Source organism: Salvia hispanica, chromosome 2 (assembly GCF_023119035.1).
Source record: "Salvia hispanica cultivar TCC Black 2014 chromosome 2, UniMelb_Shisp_WGS_1.0, whole genome shotgun sequence".
NCBI lineage: Eukaryota > Viridiplantae > Streptophyta > Magnoliopsida > Lamiales > Lamiaceae > Salvia > Salvia hispanica.
The window spans coordinates 16,296,047-16,311,348 of NC_062966.1; the positions used below are offsets into that span (position 1 = coordinate 16,296,047).

Genomic DNA, 15,302 nt, shown 5'->3' on the forward strand with positions numbered 1-15,302 from the left:
TTTGGGCAGCAATTATAAGAATGTTTTATTCGTACTATTGAATAGAGAGTATTACAAAAGAGAAGTGATGATAAAATAAAGCTAAAGGTCTGCATCTATCTCCAAAACAAGAGGATGGGGTCCCAAAATGGAAGCCAAAGTGACCCCTTTGGCCTGTGGAAGTTGGCTAATTTTTTCTAAGTCTTGATCACTCAAACACCAATCAAATATTTGGAGATTTTGTGCCATCCTCTCTTTGTTGAAGCTCTTGCTTGCTATGCTCACTCCTTGCTCGTATACCCACCTCAATGCCACCTGAGCTGTGGTTTTTCCCATGGCTTTCGCGATATCCGCTAGAACTTCATTTCCCAGTATTCTGTCGTCTCCCCATTTTGTGTTGTTTGCTCCTAGCGGAGAGTAGGCCGTCACGTGAACCCCCCTTTCCTTGCAGAATTCCCTCAGCTTCTTCTGTTGCCAATATGGATTCATCTCCACCTAAACCCAAAATAATACAATAGGATGATTAATTAGTCAAAACTCAAAACTAGCATGAGAGAGTATATATTGCGTAAAAATCAAAATATTGTTGAACATCAAACTAACCTCCATCCTATGGGATGAAAGTACAAATAATTACCTCCACACAAATTAGGAGTAATTTCACATTCTCATTCTTAAGTATAATTAGAATCTTAAAGAATATGACTAAACTATATTCTAAATAATAAAAATTGAGTATATATATTAGATTAGTTATGTGGAAAATTAGATGAAGTACCTGATTGAGTGTTGGTGGGATTTTGGCAGTGGAGAGAAGTTGATCAAGGGTTTTGATAGAGAAATTACTAACACCTATGGCTTTTGTGAGGCCTAAATTGACGCACTCCTCCATCCCTTTCCACGCACCCTTGATATCCAAAGGCTTGACGATTTCAACCGGAACCGGAGTTTTTCTCACCATTTCCGTCAGCCTCACCGGCCAATGGATCAGGTACATATCCACATACTCCACTTTCAGATTTCTGCATTAATATTATTATTCAATTTGGTTAAATTAAATTACTCCATTAAAGTAGTACTCCATAAGTGTATTACTTACTGGAGGCTCATTTTGCAAGCGGGCACGATCTGGGTGGGATCGGTGAAGCTGGCCCACAGCTTGGTGGTGATGAAGAGGTCGCTGCGTGACTCAATGAGGCGGAGGCGGATTGCCTCCGCCACCGCCTCGCCCAGGGCCGTCTCGGAGCCGTAGGCGAAGGCTGTGTCGAAGTGGCGGTACCCGGCCTTGATCGCCTCCAGCACCGCCGCTTTCGTCGTCTCCAGGTCTGCCATAGGAAACGACGCCGTTCCCATCCCAATCACCGGCATCGCCTTCTCCATGCCGCCGAGCTTCACCTTTGGGATCACGGCCATTTTTTTTTAAATTTCTTTTGTTGATTTGCTTGTTTACTGCAATGCTTATTTATATAGATAATTGAGATGCATGTATTTGTGGTCGTTGTAGGTAGTGCCCTAGAGCCAAACTGAATGCCTACTAAAATGGAGGCGCGGACCAAAGGCAGTTTTTGCTAATTAAATTCTTGTTTTTTACATCTTCTCTGCCATGACTAATATCATGAGACTATTCATATAGGATTAAATTGTTGGATTTTAATTGGATCCATCTAGGATTAAGTTGCAGGTCATATGGACCAAACATGATACATATTTAATCATGAGATTTAGTCTCAGCAACCGAACACCCCCGTAGTACTAAATTAATCCGACTTTAATTTGTTTTTAAATATAAAATACGTAGTAACAGATATACTTGGAATTAGAAGTAACATTTTCTCATTATTTGAAATATTTAATCAAATATGAAGATAATTCAACGACTTTATGAGTTCCAATTACATCATATTCTTTATATGGAATTAACCACCAAATTTATTCGTCCCTTTCTAAAATACCGAGATTCCGTGCGAGAGTCGCGTGCAATTTTGAAGGTGTGCGTTTGTGACATGCATGTTATAATATTATACTCCTTTCATTTATAAATGTGATAGGCACGAATGTATCTATATTAGTATTGAAGCTTATAAATCATAGAGTTAACTTATAAATTACTTTTTCGTTTACCCTAAATAAAAAAAATAAAAAATCCACAATTTCTCCTTTCCAATTAGAAAGCGAAATATCGTGGAGTACTATCGATTTTACTACTTCCAGAGTCAAAGTCATATCCGTGACTCTTTTCCATCGGTCCAATCATTATTATCATTATTATTATTATTATTATTATTATTATTATTATTATTATTATTATTATTATTATTATTGGAGAAGAGGAGCTTTGAGTTCAAACATGTGTTCATACTGAAAGTACTCAGTGTTCACCATGGAATATTCTGCAATTAATATTTTTCGTATTGATCTAGAAGTTTTTATGAATTTGATATCTAAAATCTTGGACTGTTTGATATAATTAAGATAAAAGAAGATACGGATACACACTTTACATTAAATATTTTTAAGGTAAAACAGTTATAAGTTATAACGGTTAATCTAGGCCATCCAATGCAAATATTTTTCTTCTCAAATTGTTTTTAGCCGGGGATCTTAGAAAGAAAAGAAAGTACGATTAATGTTTACGGAATGTGATCAAATGAAAACTCTAAATATTGTACAAACTCAAAACTATGATCTAGACCATTGAAAAATATCAACAAATCATAAAAAAACATCAACAAGAAAATGTCAACAGAATTTCAACGGTAGTCAATGATTGATGTTGTGTTGATATTGTGTTGATACTGTGTTGACATTAAAATCTTGAAATTTTATACTATGTTGATATTATATTGAAACAATGTTGAAGGTGTATTCAGAAATTTTGAATTTGTAAAATATAAATTTACATTCTATTACTACCCTACTATCCTAATGTTTACGTACATATATTTGGTCCGGTGCGGGGTAGATAATATTAAAGTAATACTAGTACTTTTTAAATAGTTGAAGATGTACACCGTTTTATTTTGTTGATGAAAGTAAAGTTGTGTATTGTTGACTTTTGTAGTAAGTGCCAAAAGCTTTATTCATGTTGCAGTTATTAGAAGACGGGTAGAGACGGCTACGATCAAGGTTTCTAGATTGGGCTAACAATATTAGTATTATTATTTTATTTAAGAGAGGATGACTTTGATGTTTGAGTCCCCTCAATGCATAAGAAACATAGTATTACTCATACATTAAATTAGACAATTTTTATAGTACTAGTACTATATTTTATTATAAAATATTGTTATAAAATAAAATTTGTATTAGTGTTGATAGATCAATCAGTAATTTGCCAAATCGTTTCAGAATAAATCAAGTTCTATTTCCGTGTACAGACAGTTGTTATTTTTTTGCTGTTGTGATTTTACTTTTAAACAGGTTTAACATTTAATTATATATAAATAACTTGCATGAAATCTAATTCAGTCATTACTTTGCTTATACTCCATGACTTTATATTTATTACATACGTTTGCTAGATTTAAAATTTATAGATTTATGTATAAATAAAAAAAAATCAAAGCTATATACTCTTCGATCAATTTGTAATATTAATAAAAATAAATTTACAATTTTTTTTGGAAAATAGCTCTAAAATTAATTATAAGCTAATTCAAATTTATTTATTCTTGATATTAAATCAAATCTTATTACAATCTTTAGCTTAAAATAGTTAGAAAATAAAATAAGTTCAGGGACAACAGATGAAAAAAAAAGTACTCCTTATGTGAATATTTTTCATTTTCTATAAACTTGTGGTAATGTTTTTCAAATTACAAGAACCTAAAAGGTGGACTACAACTGAGGGTCTGAATTTACATGTTGTAAAAGAAATCCAATTCCTTCTGAAAGTTGTCTTGCATTTCATATAGTATCCTATCATATATATGTGATATAGTTTCATTTATATAAAGCCTTTTGCATTTTATAATTTTGATTTGTCTTAGTTATGGATTTGTGTTATTGGCACTGGTATTTACTAAGCGTGATGGCCTAAAATAAATAAAAATGAATGATTGTTTTGGATTATTATGGTTTGATTCGAAAAATTAAAGATGTGCATTTTCTTTTTCTTTACTTCATCATGTCTTCTTTCGTCGTCAATATCGTGACAACCGTTTAAACTATTTGATATTTAATTTATAAAAGAGATTATTATCATTTTTTATAATAATTAATATACTAATATATACTCCCTCCGTCCCCGGTTAGTCGCACGTTTACTGTTGGGCACGGAGGTTAAAAAATTATATTAAATAAATAGGAGAGATGAAAAAAGTAGGAAAGATAAGAGAAAGTAAAGTAAATGATAGAATAAAAAAGAGTGATTAGATGTTTTGTCTTTTGTTAAAAAAGGAAAGAGTGCAAATAACTTGGGACGCCCAAAAAGGAAACTAGTGCAAGTAACGCGCGACGGAGGGAGTATTCAATAAAATCATTACTCAAAAAAAAATTGTCGTTCACTAAGCCGCATATACTTGGATTGTATCAGCAAAATTTGAATAGAAGGAACGCGTGGAATGCTTTGTTCGATCTATATCATAATCGGAATTAATTATCTAATGGAAAAAGGCTGATGTATTTTCTACTATTGTGCATATTTTAAGTAATTCAAGTTTGCGTGCGCGGATGGTTTTGACTTTGGATATGGAAAATTCGTTTGTTGGACTTTAATAAATATAGTAAGAACTAGTATCTATTGTGGCCCATAATCAATTAATGTCACGGCCGCCAGACACTCTTTCTCATTTTTTAAATACTAGTACTAGCTAGTACTCCCTCCGTCCCAATAAATATGAAACGTTTGTTTTTCGGCACAAAATTTTATGTAGTGTTGTTTTGTGAGTTAAAGAAGAGAGGAGAAAGTAGAGATAAAAATGTTTCTATTTTAAGAAACGTTTCATTTTTAATGGGACAACCCAAAAAGAAAAACGTTTCATTTCTAGTGGGACAGAGAGAGTATATGCTAAATTTCTATTTCGTGCTGTCATTTCGTTAATAAAATTGTGTCGTATGTAGTCCATCTAGACAATTAAAAAGACCATTAGATTAAATTAGCATTTAGAGAGACACCTTCGTTTAATAAGTAGGAGTACTAATTTAGCTGTTTACCGTTGTTTGTTTAGTTTGGCTTTGCTAGGTCAATAGATCATCAACCAACACAAATCTATATTTAGATAATATGAGAACACAAATACTTGATCTTCATTTGAATTATTCCAATGTTGCGTCATGCGTGTGGAATTCAATGGCCTCAAATTTCTCACGAGTTAGTGGGGCTCGAATGATACAATATAGGTTAGTTGATTATATTTCTTGAAGAAGTAATGAAATATCATTAGGTCGATGGTCGAACTATGGCGAACTTTGAAATTGAAAATATTAAATTACGAAATTTTAATTTTTCTCAATTATCTCATCCATGCATAAAATGTCATCTTTTAACGATATTCAAGACGACATATTTAATTAATATAATACTATTTTATTTATTTTATATTCCTTCACTTTCTAAATCATCTTCTTATTTGATTGAAATATTGTTGTTTTTAACCTCCCAAAGAGACGTCGATATTTGCACGGATGTGACAATTGAGAAAAATGAAACTTTGTGATTTAATATCCAAATTTTAAAATTCATTAGGACGGACCAAAATTTGATCAAACTTCGTGATTTAAATAACAATTATCCTTAAAAAAACATTTAAAAATGAGAATGCTCATTTACGGAGTATTAAAATTTCACTGGAACGGAAATGGGACTTTATACAAACTGAATTTCATGAATTATTCGTTAATATGTTCCTTATATTTCAATTCACACCTTCTATTAGTTTTATTTAACTTTAACCATTAACTAAAATTAAGTTGTACATCCAAAGCACATGAAAATTTAATTCTACAAAATCATAAGCATTCTACACAAGTCGAAAAATACAATTTAAATGGAGAACAAAAGTTAAACCACAGAACCTTTAATCTCAAAGAAAAGTTGCACCAGACGAAAACGATTTCTTGGTAGACCCTCTTCTTTCAACATTTTGTGGAACTCATCAAATTCTTCCAGTGTATCAAAACCAAAACATGGTTGAAGGTCTTGATTACCGAGACTCTCTTGTTCCATCACTATTCTCACCGTTGAAATCGCAGCAGACACGCTGCAGCTTTCCAATCGAATGACTTGAAGTGTTGGTATTTCTCCAATATCTGAAGGGACTAGGCTCAGTTTAGATGCACCGCAGATATGAAGAGCTTCGAGTATTGGGAAATGAGAGCTGTTTGCATTCCAGTACACCAACTCATCACAATCAGACATCATCAACACTTTGAGGCTAGAGAATTCCTGGTCACACTGCTCCCACTTAGATCCTTTGACAGAATGCAGTTCTAAATATCCAAGATTGGACAAGGATTTGATCCTCGTGTTCAGTTCTTCCCAATCAAGATGACAATTCAGCAAACACAACTCCTCAAGCGAGCTTGGGAAGCTCAAGCTTAGAACGACATCGCGCCACTCTGATTCAGAACCAAAGGATAACTTCAGCGATTCGAGTTTACTGAAGAGGGTGAGATTGTGAAGGCAATATTTCGAGCTTGTTTTGGGATGCTCGTAATCTACAGCCAATTCCTTTATGTTGGGAATTCTTTCGCAAACCTCTTTTGTCAATCTCAAATTTTTCACTCCCACGAGTCTTTGTAGGTTTTCCAAAACAATGCATTCTCGTTCTCGCTGCTTGAGAACAGGGTCAGCAAGACAAACTCCATCGAGCTCGAGATGCCTGAGCTGTGTCATCTCCCATATCTCATATGGTGCAGTAACACACACACCATCGTGATGTATGATTAGTGTTTGTAAATTCCATAGTTGGGATATTGATGAGGGAATCAGGTAGGGGCCGGGATAACAACAGGTAACGTAAAAAATAAGACAGCGTAAGTTAACTTGCTGAAAATGAGCAGCAGGGAAACATCTTCCTCCACCCAAGAAAATATGAGTGGCATAAGCTGATACCCTCAGTAATCTTGAGAAAAGTGAAGACCTATCAAATTCAAGCTGCCCTAGCCGTCGGGGACGGAGTATAAGAGAACGGAGGAGCAATGGGGGTGATTCCAGAGCACCAAGACTCTTCCCCTCTGGAATCACAATGCGATGTTCCCTTCCTACACCTTGTGTGGTATCAAGCACACACATAAATTCCTCTTTCTTGGCTACCTTCAAACACAACTCTCTCACTATATCATGGATAACGCAAAATTGAGCTTTTCCATTCCACCTCCTTTCAACAACTAAAATGAGATTCCTGTCAATCAAATCTTTCAAGTAATCCTCTGCCACCTCCTCCAAACTTGAGGATCCATTTGGTTTAATAAACCCCTCAGAAACCCAATATCTGAGAAGTTTAGAGGCATCAATCCTTTCATCTTCCTGGAAAATCCCCACGTACAAAAAACATGGCTTTAGACAAGCAGGGAGGTGGTAATAACTCAAACTAATTATGTTCAAGCACTGCTCATCTTCCCCTATACTCGAAATCGGGTTTATAAAACCAGCAACCTTCTCCCAATATTCGACCGCCCTAGATGATCTTCTAAGATGCCCACCAATCACAACTATCGACAGAGGAAGTCCTCTGCATCTTTTCACTATCTTCCTCCCAATTTCCTCTAACTCGACAGGACAATCTTCTTCTCCGAATGCCTTTCCACGAAACAAATCCCAACTTTTCTCCTCATCCAGAAAGTTCATTTGGAGAGGGGATGAGCTAAGATGAGCTGCCAAGTTTGCTAGCCGAGTCGTTACAACGACACAACTCCCGTTGCCATTATCCGGGAAAAACATATGTGTATCATCCCAAGCTTCCAAACTCCACATATCATCTAACACAATTAAATACCTTCTACCCCATAGCAATTTATGCAACTCTTCTCCTAATCTACCAGCATCCCCATCGGTTTTTCGATTCTCAAAAAGTAGCTGTGTAAGAACATTGTCTACACTAAATTCTTGAGATATTGTGGCCCAACAGCGAATATCAAAATGCTGCTGGATAAGTAAATGGTTATAAACATTTCCAGCAAGAGTAGCCTTACCCATTCCGCCCATCCCCACGACTGGGACGACGCGCTGACTGGAATCTCCTCCGGTGAATGTGAGCATCTCCATAAGTCGAACAACGGCAGCATCGAATCCCACCATCACATTGTTCCCTGAAGACCTAAATTCCGATGAAGTATGTGGCGAATATGTGTTAGAATTAAACCCAATTTTGGATTTATTAAACTGCTTCGCCACTATCTCGACGACAAAGTGCAGATCTTCAATTGATTTCTGCAGATCGAGCGAGAAATCAGGTGATGGGGTTCCAGTAAGGAGTTGATCAACTACGTGGGATTCGATCACGTGGTGAGCCGCGTGAGCAGCGGATGCGATTCGGGTCTCTAAAATTTCAGCGGATTCTGTGGCGTATCCATGAGAATCGAAGGTTTCCATAAAATCGATCAAGGAGTGGACGATTTGGGAAAGGGTAGTGATCTGTTTGGTGTCGAAAGAAAAGGAATGAGTGGGATGGTTGGGAATCAGCTCCAAATCGTTCATGAGCGAAACTAGAGCTGCGTAGGCTGCCATCGATCTCTAATTTCAGTGGGAAAGGAGGCTCAATACTTGACTGAGAAGCTTCATTCATTCAAATTTAGTCTTGCTCATGCTTTTACTTTATTCAGTGGCATTTCTCTTTCGTCCCGCGCTTTTTCTTTTACTAACTCACTCTGTCCCCTATAATTGTCAATTTAGTTCTGGCTATGAGTGAGCAAAAAATTCAAAAATCGAATATCCAAATCGAATCAAATTGAAATTTTGATATTTGCTTTGATCTTTTTAGATTTTTCAATTCTGTTCTGTTCGGTTCAGACAGAAAAAGAATAAAAAAACCGAAAAATTGAATTATATTTTAAATATAATATTATACAATATATATTCTACAAATTATATTTTTAAAACATAATATTATACAAATATATATATATATATATATATATATATATATATATATATATATATATATATATATATATAAAGGTCTTGTTAGGTTGAGATTATTTAGCTAAATTGAGAAATGAGATGCAATATGGGCCACTAATCCACAAGATTAACAAAATGTCAACAAATACTACATTATGTCAACAAGGGGGTATAATTGTCTTTTCATTAAATTGTGTTTGAAATCATTTTCTAAAATCCTCTCTAAAGTTCTAGCTACAAAGTCTTCAAATCTTCAACGTTCAAATATTCAAATCTTCAAATCTTCAACATTCAAATCTTCAAATCTTCAAATCTTCAACATTCATATCTTCAAATCTTCAAATCTTCAACATTCAAATCTTCAAATCTTCAACATTCATATCTTCGAATCTTCAAATCTTCAATCTTCAAATCTTCAATATTCATATCTTCAAATCTTCAACATTCATATCTTCAAATCTTCAAATCTTCAACATTCAAATCTTCAAATCTTCAACATTCATATCTTCAAATCTTCAAATCTTCAACATTCATATCTTCAAATCTTCAAATCTTCAACATTCAAATGTTCAAATCTTCAAATCTTCAAATCTCTTCAATATTCAAATCATCAAATCTCTTCAATATTCAAATCATCAAATCTTCAAATCTTCAACATTCAATAAAATAACACTTATAATTCACATATCAATACCGAGAATATCGAATGTCAACAACACGTATTAAAATGTCAACAACTAAAAAACAACACTTACAATTCACATATCAATACCGAGAATATCGAATGTCAACAACAAACATTATTTATGTCAACTACAATGTCAACAACAAACTTTATTTATGTCAACTACGATGTCAACAACAACTTTATTTATGTCAACAACAAATATTTTCATGTCAACGACGTATATTATTTATGTCAACAACAATGTTTTACTTATAATTCATGTCAACAATAATGTTTTACATATAATTTATGTCAACAACATTTTTCATAAAATTTATACCAACGATCTATACATGTCAACAACATTTTTCATAAAATTTATACCAACGATCTATATAATTCATGGCAACAACAAACGTTATTATGTCAACGAGCTATATAATTCATGTAAAAAATAAAAATTTTCATGTCAACAACTTATATAATTTATGTCAACAATACTATTTTAGGCAATATCACAAACACCTTATCTACACAACTCAAAAATTCCAGCAACATAATCGAATTAAAAACTGCATCCATATATTTCACAAATTTCATCGTACAATTAAACACACGCAAATTTAAATCTACAAATATTGACAAACACCAAACCCAGCATGGCTCCGAACAAATACACAAAAAATACAACCTAAACTCAACCCTTCTCACCATCACCCACAGCTCCATCTCATCCACAACTCCCACACCTTCCACAACATGACTCTCCACATCTTTCTCCACCACCAATCACACTATTTCTATTCAATTTTTACAGTGAACAAACACTTCATTTATTGTTCAACATATGAACACAACAATCACTTATTATCTCTTTGCATCATCAACAATCATATACACAATAATTAATGTCAACCACAAATATTTTCATGTCAACAACCTATATTATTTATGTCAACAACAATGTTTTACGCATATCAACAACAACATTTTTCATAAAATTTGTGTCAACGACTTATATAATTCATGTCAACAACAAACGTTATTATGTCAACGAGCAAATGCAAGTGATTTACGAAGCAGATTTGAGAGGCATAAATCGAATTAAATAAAAAATTGCAAGATCTGTGCTGAAGTCGCGAGATAAAAGCGAAATTCAGCATTGAAATGAGCAGAAATCAGTATTTTCAGATTTTTCCCCAAATGTTCAAGCATTTTGATAAAAACAGCGAAAATCGTGAAGATGAACCTCAAAATAGTCGACTTTTACACAGAGCTCCGGCGAAAAAACAAAGGTAGCAATTTCTCTTACTAAAAATCAGTTCACATCCAACACAATTGATAATGCATAGCTTAATACCTCCAAATCCATACTCGAATCAACAATTAAGCTTCCGGCGAAGCGACGGCGTGAGAAGCGAAGCTGTTCGGAGCTTCGTACAGCAGGAGCGGCGAAGCGCGGTGAACAGCGGCGGCGTTAAACCGCGCGTGAGAGAGAGGGGGGCTTGTCTGGAGGCGTCGAGGATTTTCCTTTGATTGTATTTCGAGGATTTCCTTCGGATTGGATCCGGCGGAGCTGGATTTGTCGCCAGAATTCGGCCACCTCGCCTCCTCCTCTTCCCGCCACCGTCCACATCATGATCCTCCGCCTTCGCCGCGCCGATCTCTATCTCCAGTTTCGCCTTCTCCGCATCGTCTTCTCCGAGCTTCGATTTCAGCTCGCAGATATGCTCAATTCAACACAAATTCAAAAATTGAAGCTCAGTTTTCCCTGCCGCCGTCCAGATCCTGATCGTCCGCCTCCGCCGCGCCGATCTTGATCTCCAGTTTCGCCTTCTCCGCATCGTCTTCTCCGAGCTTCGATTTCAGCTCGCGGATCTGCTCAATTCAACACAAATTCAAAAACTGAAGCTAAGGTTCGTGAGATGGAGATCTTCGTGTAATTGAGAAGAGGATGAATCTAAACCCCTTTCCTAACTAAAACATGGAATTACTATTCTACCCTTTCATAATAAATTAATCTAAAATTATTTTTTATGTGGCAAAATCTGGACCACTCATTTAATAAAAATGAGTGGCTGATATTGCATCTCATTTCTCAATTAGCATAAAAAATCTCAATTGATCACAATCCTATATATATAGGTACATGATCAATTGAGATTTTTTAGGCTAATTGAGAAATGAGATGCAATATCAGCCATTCATTTTTATTAAATGAGTGGTCCAGATTTTACCACACAAAAAATATTTTTAGATTAATTTATTATGAAAGGATAGATTGGTAATTTCATCAATTGAGTTCAAGGAGAGAAAACACTACAATAGCTGCTTCAAATCCTTCTTCTCTAACATATGCTTCTCCACGATCATATCCACCATCGACCTCCTGAAATCCCCCAGCGGATCCTCCGATTTCTTCACGATCGCGAAGCTCTCCTTCACCTTCCCCTCCACCGTGCACGTAATCAGCTTCTTCAGCATCGACAGCCTAGTCGGCGCCGGCGAAGGCGAATTCCCCTCCACCGCCGCTCGATTCGACGATCAAGATGATCTCCTGCTCCGGCGGCGGGGATTTCTAGGGTTTGCGGCGTGCGATTTCTCTCCGATCAGATACAGATCGGAGGAGCATCGCGGAGATGAGGAGGCGAATTCCCCTCCGCCGCCGTCGATGCTCTGGAGAAAGTCGTCGAGCTCGGCGACCAGATCTCGAACCTCACCCTCGCCGACGCTCAAAAGCTCGTCGAGTACCTCCAGGACAAGCTCGGCGTCTCCGCTGCCTCCTTCGTCTCCGCTCAAATCGCTTCTGGAGATCGTCTCCCACGAGATCTGCAGCAAGACGAGCTCGTGCACGCTGAAGCTACTGGTGCAGATGCTTTCATTTACTTAGTTTCTGTTTCTGATCAACTCCAATATGTAAGTGTTGCTTTCATTTGCTTCGTTTCTGATCCAATTTGCTAGATCTGTTTGTGAAATCAGTGCCTTTGCTTTGTTTTGCTTGATTTCGAATCAAAATCATGTAATTTAATTCTTAACTAACCTTGATTTTGTCTACGGCTTAAGTGAACATTTAGTTTTCAAGTTGATTTTGTGTATTTTAATTCGATTGTGTTGCTGAAATTTTTGAGTTTTGTAGATAAGGTGTTTGTGATATTGCCTAAAATATTATTGTTGACATAAATTATATAAGTTGTTGACATGAAAATGTTTATTTTTTCCATGAATTATATAGCTCGTTGACATAATAATGTTTCTTGTTGACATGAATTATATACGTCGTTGGCATAAATTTTATGAAAAATGTTGTTGACATAAATAATATACGTCGTTGACATGAAAATATTTGTTGTAGATATTAATTATATATAAAATGTTATTGTTGACATAATAGTTGACATAAATAAAGTTTGTTGTTGACATCGTAGTTGACATAAATAATGTTTGTTGTTGACATCGTAGTTGACATAAATAACGTTTGTTGTTGACATCGTAGTTGACATAATGTCTTTGTAGTTAACATCGTGCGAAAATGCAATTATACCCCCTAGTTGACCTAATGTCTCAGTAGTTGACGTTGCGCGTTGACATTTAGTTGTTGACATTTTAATACGAGTTGACATTTAGTTGTTGACATTCTGGCTATTAATATGTGAATTATAAGTACGTCAACTTGTGGAAAAGAAAAATCAATAGGCCAAGTATAGGAAAAGTAAAATAAGGGAAGAGAATGGATTTTCTATGTGGAAAGAAAAAGGAAAAAAGAAAGAAAGGGGTAAATAGAAAGAAAGGAAAATGGAAATGAATAGATAATGATAAGTAGTAGAAATGAGACGTGTCGTCTAGAGAAATAAAAGGAGAAAAATATAAAAAGAATTTTAGAAAATAGAAAAAGAGAGTTGAGATAGAAATCAAATTAGTCTCTATCACTCTACTTTCTCTATCTTCACGTCTCTCTCCCTCTCCACTTCCATTTTCGCTCCTGCTTTCTCTCTTCGTTCACATGTTCAGCTACACCTCAACGCCGAGCTCGTCGGCGAAGTCGCCGGGATGCCAGAACTCACACAACTCACCCCAAGTCCTAATTTCCCTCGTTTCTCTCCATTTTAGAGATTGAATTTCAATCCCACTTTGATCCAACATCCAAAATAGTTATATCGGAGGAGAACCAAGTTCCAGTGCAAGTAACAAAGGAGATGACATGATCTTGGAGTAAACGAATAAATTTATGGAGTTTTATTGACGTGTACAGGTAGTGTACACGTATTCTATAATTTAATGCCTTTTACTTTGTTTAAATATTACTACATGTGTTTATGTGATTAGGTTTGTTATGTGAGTTGACAGGTTTGTTATTATATGAAATGGTATATTGATTAATATTTGATTGAGAGATGTAATATAGATAGATGGTGTACGACTTTCCTGGTAACAAAGCTATTGTTTTGTAATGGATATCGGCAAAAAATTTAGGGACTATATCCTAAAATGTGATTACACTACGAGTTTAAGCTCACCCCTTCTTCTCCTTTTGCAGAGTATAGTAGTGAGGAGTCTCACTAGTTGGCAGCTGCACGTCATTGCGCGTGTCTAGTCACTGCGTGTATAGTTGGATAGAGTTTTATTATAACATGTTGATAATTATTTAATAGTGTGTATCTGTTTGTCGGATTCAAAGGAAAAAAAATATACATACGGAGAGTTGGGTTCTTATTAAGAGGTTGAGCTTTACCAAAAGGTGGCACCAATTATTCGGTTTTGTAAAACGAGTAAGGGGTGTTAGTATGTGAATAAGATGAAATACAACAAGCCATATATATGGAGTTTGTTAGTATGTCTTTTTTTTTTAAACCTAAATTTAGGTCAAAACAAAACAGAATCAACAAAAGGGGATTAACAGAATCAAACCAACAGAGTCAGCTAAAATAGTCATTACAAGGCCTTATCAGCGTTCAAAAGAGAGGATTACAAAATTAACTAGGTTTTAAATGGCACTACAAAATACTAATATATAATTTAAAAAGTGCCTGTGCAAAACCGCATCCTCCTCGCTAGCCTTTTCTCCTCCTAAAATCAGCCTACTCCTCGTCCTTGTTTTCTTCGTATTTTTCAATTGCAGCTGAGTATCTTTCGCTCTTCTTCCGATTCCCCCCCTCCTTCAGGAATTCCTTCAGGAAAGGGATCCATTCACGCCGACATCCATATTTGCCCTCCATATCGTAGTAGTTGTCCTTGTCATCGGCTTGGAGCCTCTTCAGGACTTCCTTAAAGTTCTTTTCGTCGATTTTAAGTTTTCTGGGGCAGGGGTTGAATGACATGCATACCTTGAACTGTTGCTGTTGCTCGGTGCAATTTTCGCAGAAATCACACCTCTTCGTACAACACTCCTCGATCTTCCACTCCGTAGCCTTCTTTATCCTGCATTCCTTAATCGGACAATCCCGACGGTGTTTGTCAAACCAATGTTTGGTTATGTCAAAGGGACGATTCAAAATGACGTCCTTGCACGCTTCGTTGCACCGTACAAGTTCAGTTTGAGGTTTTTTCTCGGCGATTCGTAAGCTTTGATGGGATATGTAAATGAGAACGATGTGAATG

The 15,302-nt window shown here is 35.7% G+C and overlaps 2 protein-coding genes and 1 long non-coding RNA gene across 3 annotated transcripts; 1 reads left to right on the forward strand and 2 right to left on the reverse strand.

Annotated features, from left to right (window-relative positions):
• Positions 1–1,478, reverse strand: LOC125204589 (D-galacturonate reductase-like). The gene is made up of 3 exons (XM_048103280.1): positions 1,079–1,478; positions 758–1,001; positions 1–474 (listed from the first exon to the last, which is right to left on the reverse strand). The coding sequence occupies exons 1-3, from the start codon at positions 1,390–1,392 to the stop codon at positions 82–84; spliced, it is 951 nt and encodes a 316-aa protein (XP_047959237.1). The 5' UTR covers positions 1,393–1,478; the 3' UTR covers positions 1–81.
• A 4,502-nt stretch (positions 1,479–5,980) lies between these two features.
• On the reverse strand, positions 5,981–8,647 carry LOC125206370 (putative late blight resistance protein homolog R1B-16). Its single transcript, XM_048105635.1, has one exon. The coding sequence runs from the start codon at positions 8,645–8,647 to the stop codon at positions 5,981–5,983; it is 2,667 nt and encodes an 888-aa protein (XP_047961592.1).
• Positions 8,648–13,411: 4,764 nt separating this feature from the next.
• Positions 13,412–14,421, forward strand: LOC125208063. The gene is made up of 2 exons (XR_007174052.1): positions 13,412–13,956; positions 14,242–14,421. It is a non-coding gene; the product is annotated as an uncharacterized LOC125208063 (long non-coding RNA).
• Positions 14,422–15,302: the final 881 nt, after the last annotated feature.

What these genes read in the sequence shown, in the direction of transcription:
- LOC125204589 (XM_048103280.1), bottom strand. Translation starts at nt 1,392, where the DNA reads ATGGCCGTGATCCCAAAGGTGAAGCTCGGCGGCATGGAGAAGGCGATG. An exon ending in GCTTGCAAAATGAGCCTCCA is followed by an intron (nt 1,002 to 1,078) that starts GTAAGTAATACA and finishes ATATTAATGCAG; the next exon opens with AAATCTGAAAGTGGAGTATG. An exon ending in TCCCACCAACACTCAATCAG is followed by an intron (nt 475 to 757) that starts GTACTTCATCTA and finishes TTTTGGGTTTAG; the next exon opens with GTGGAGATGAATCCATATTG.
- LOC125206370 (XM_048105635.1), bottom strand. Translation starts at nt 8,647, where the DNA reads ATGGCAGCCTACGCAGCTCTAGTTTCGCTCATGAACGATTTGGAGCTG.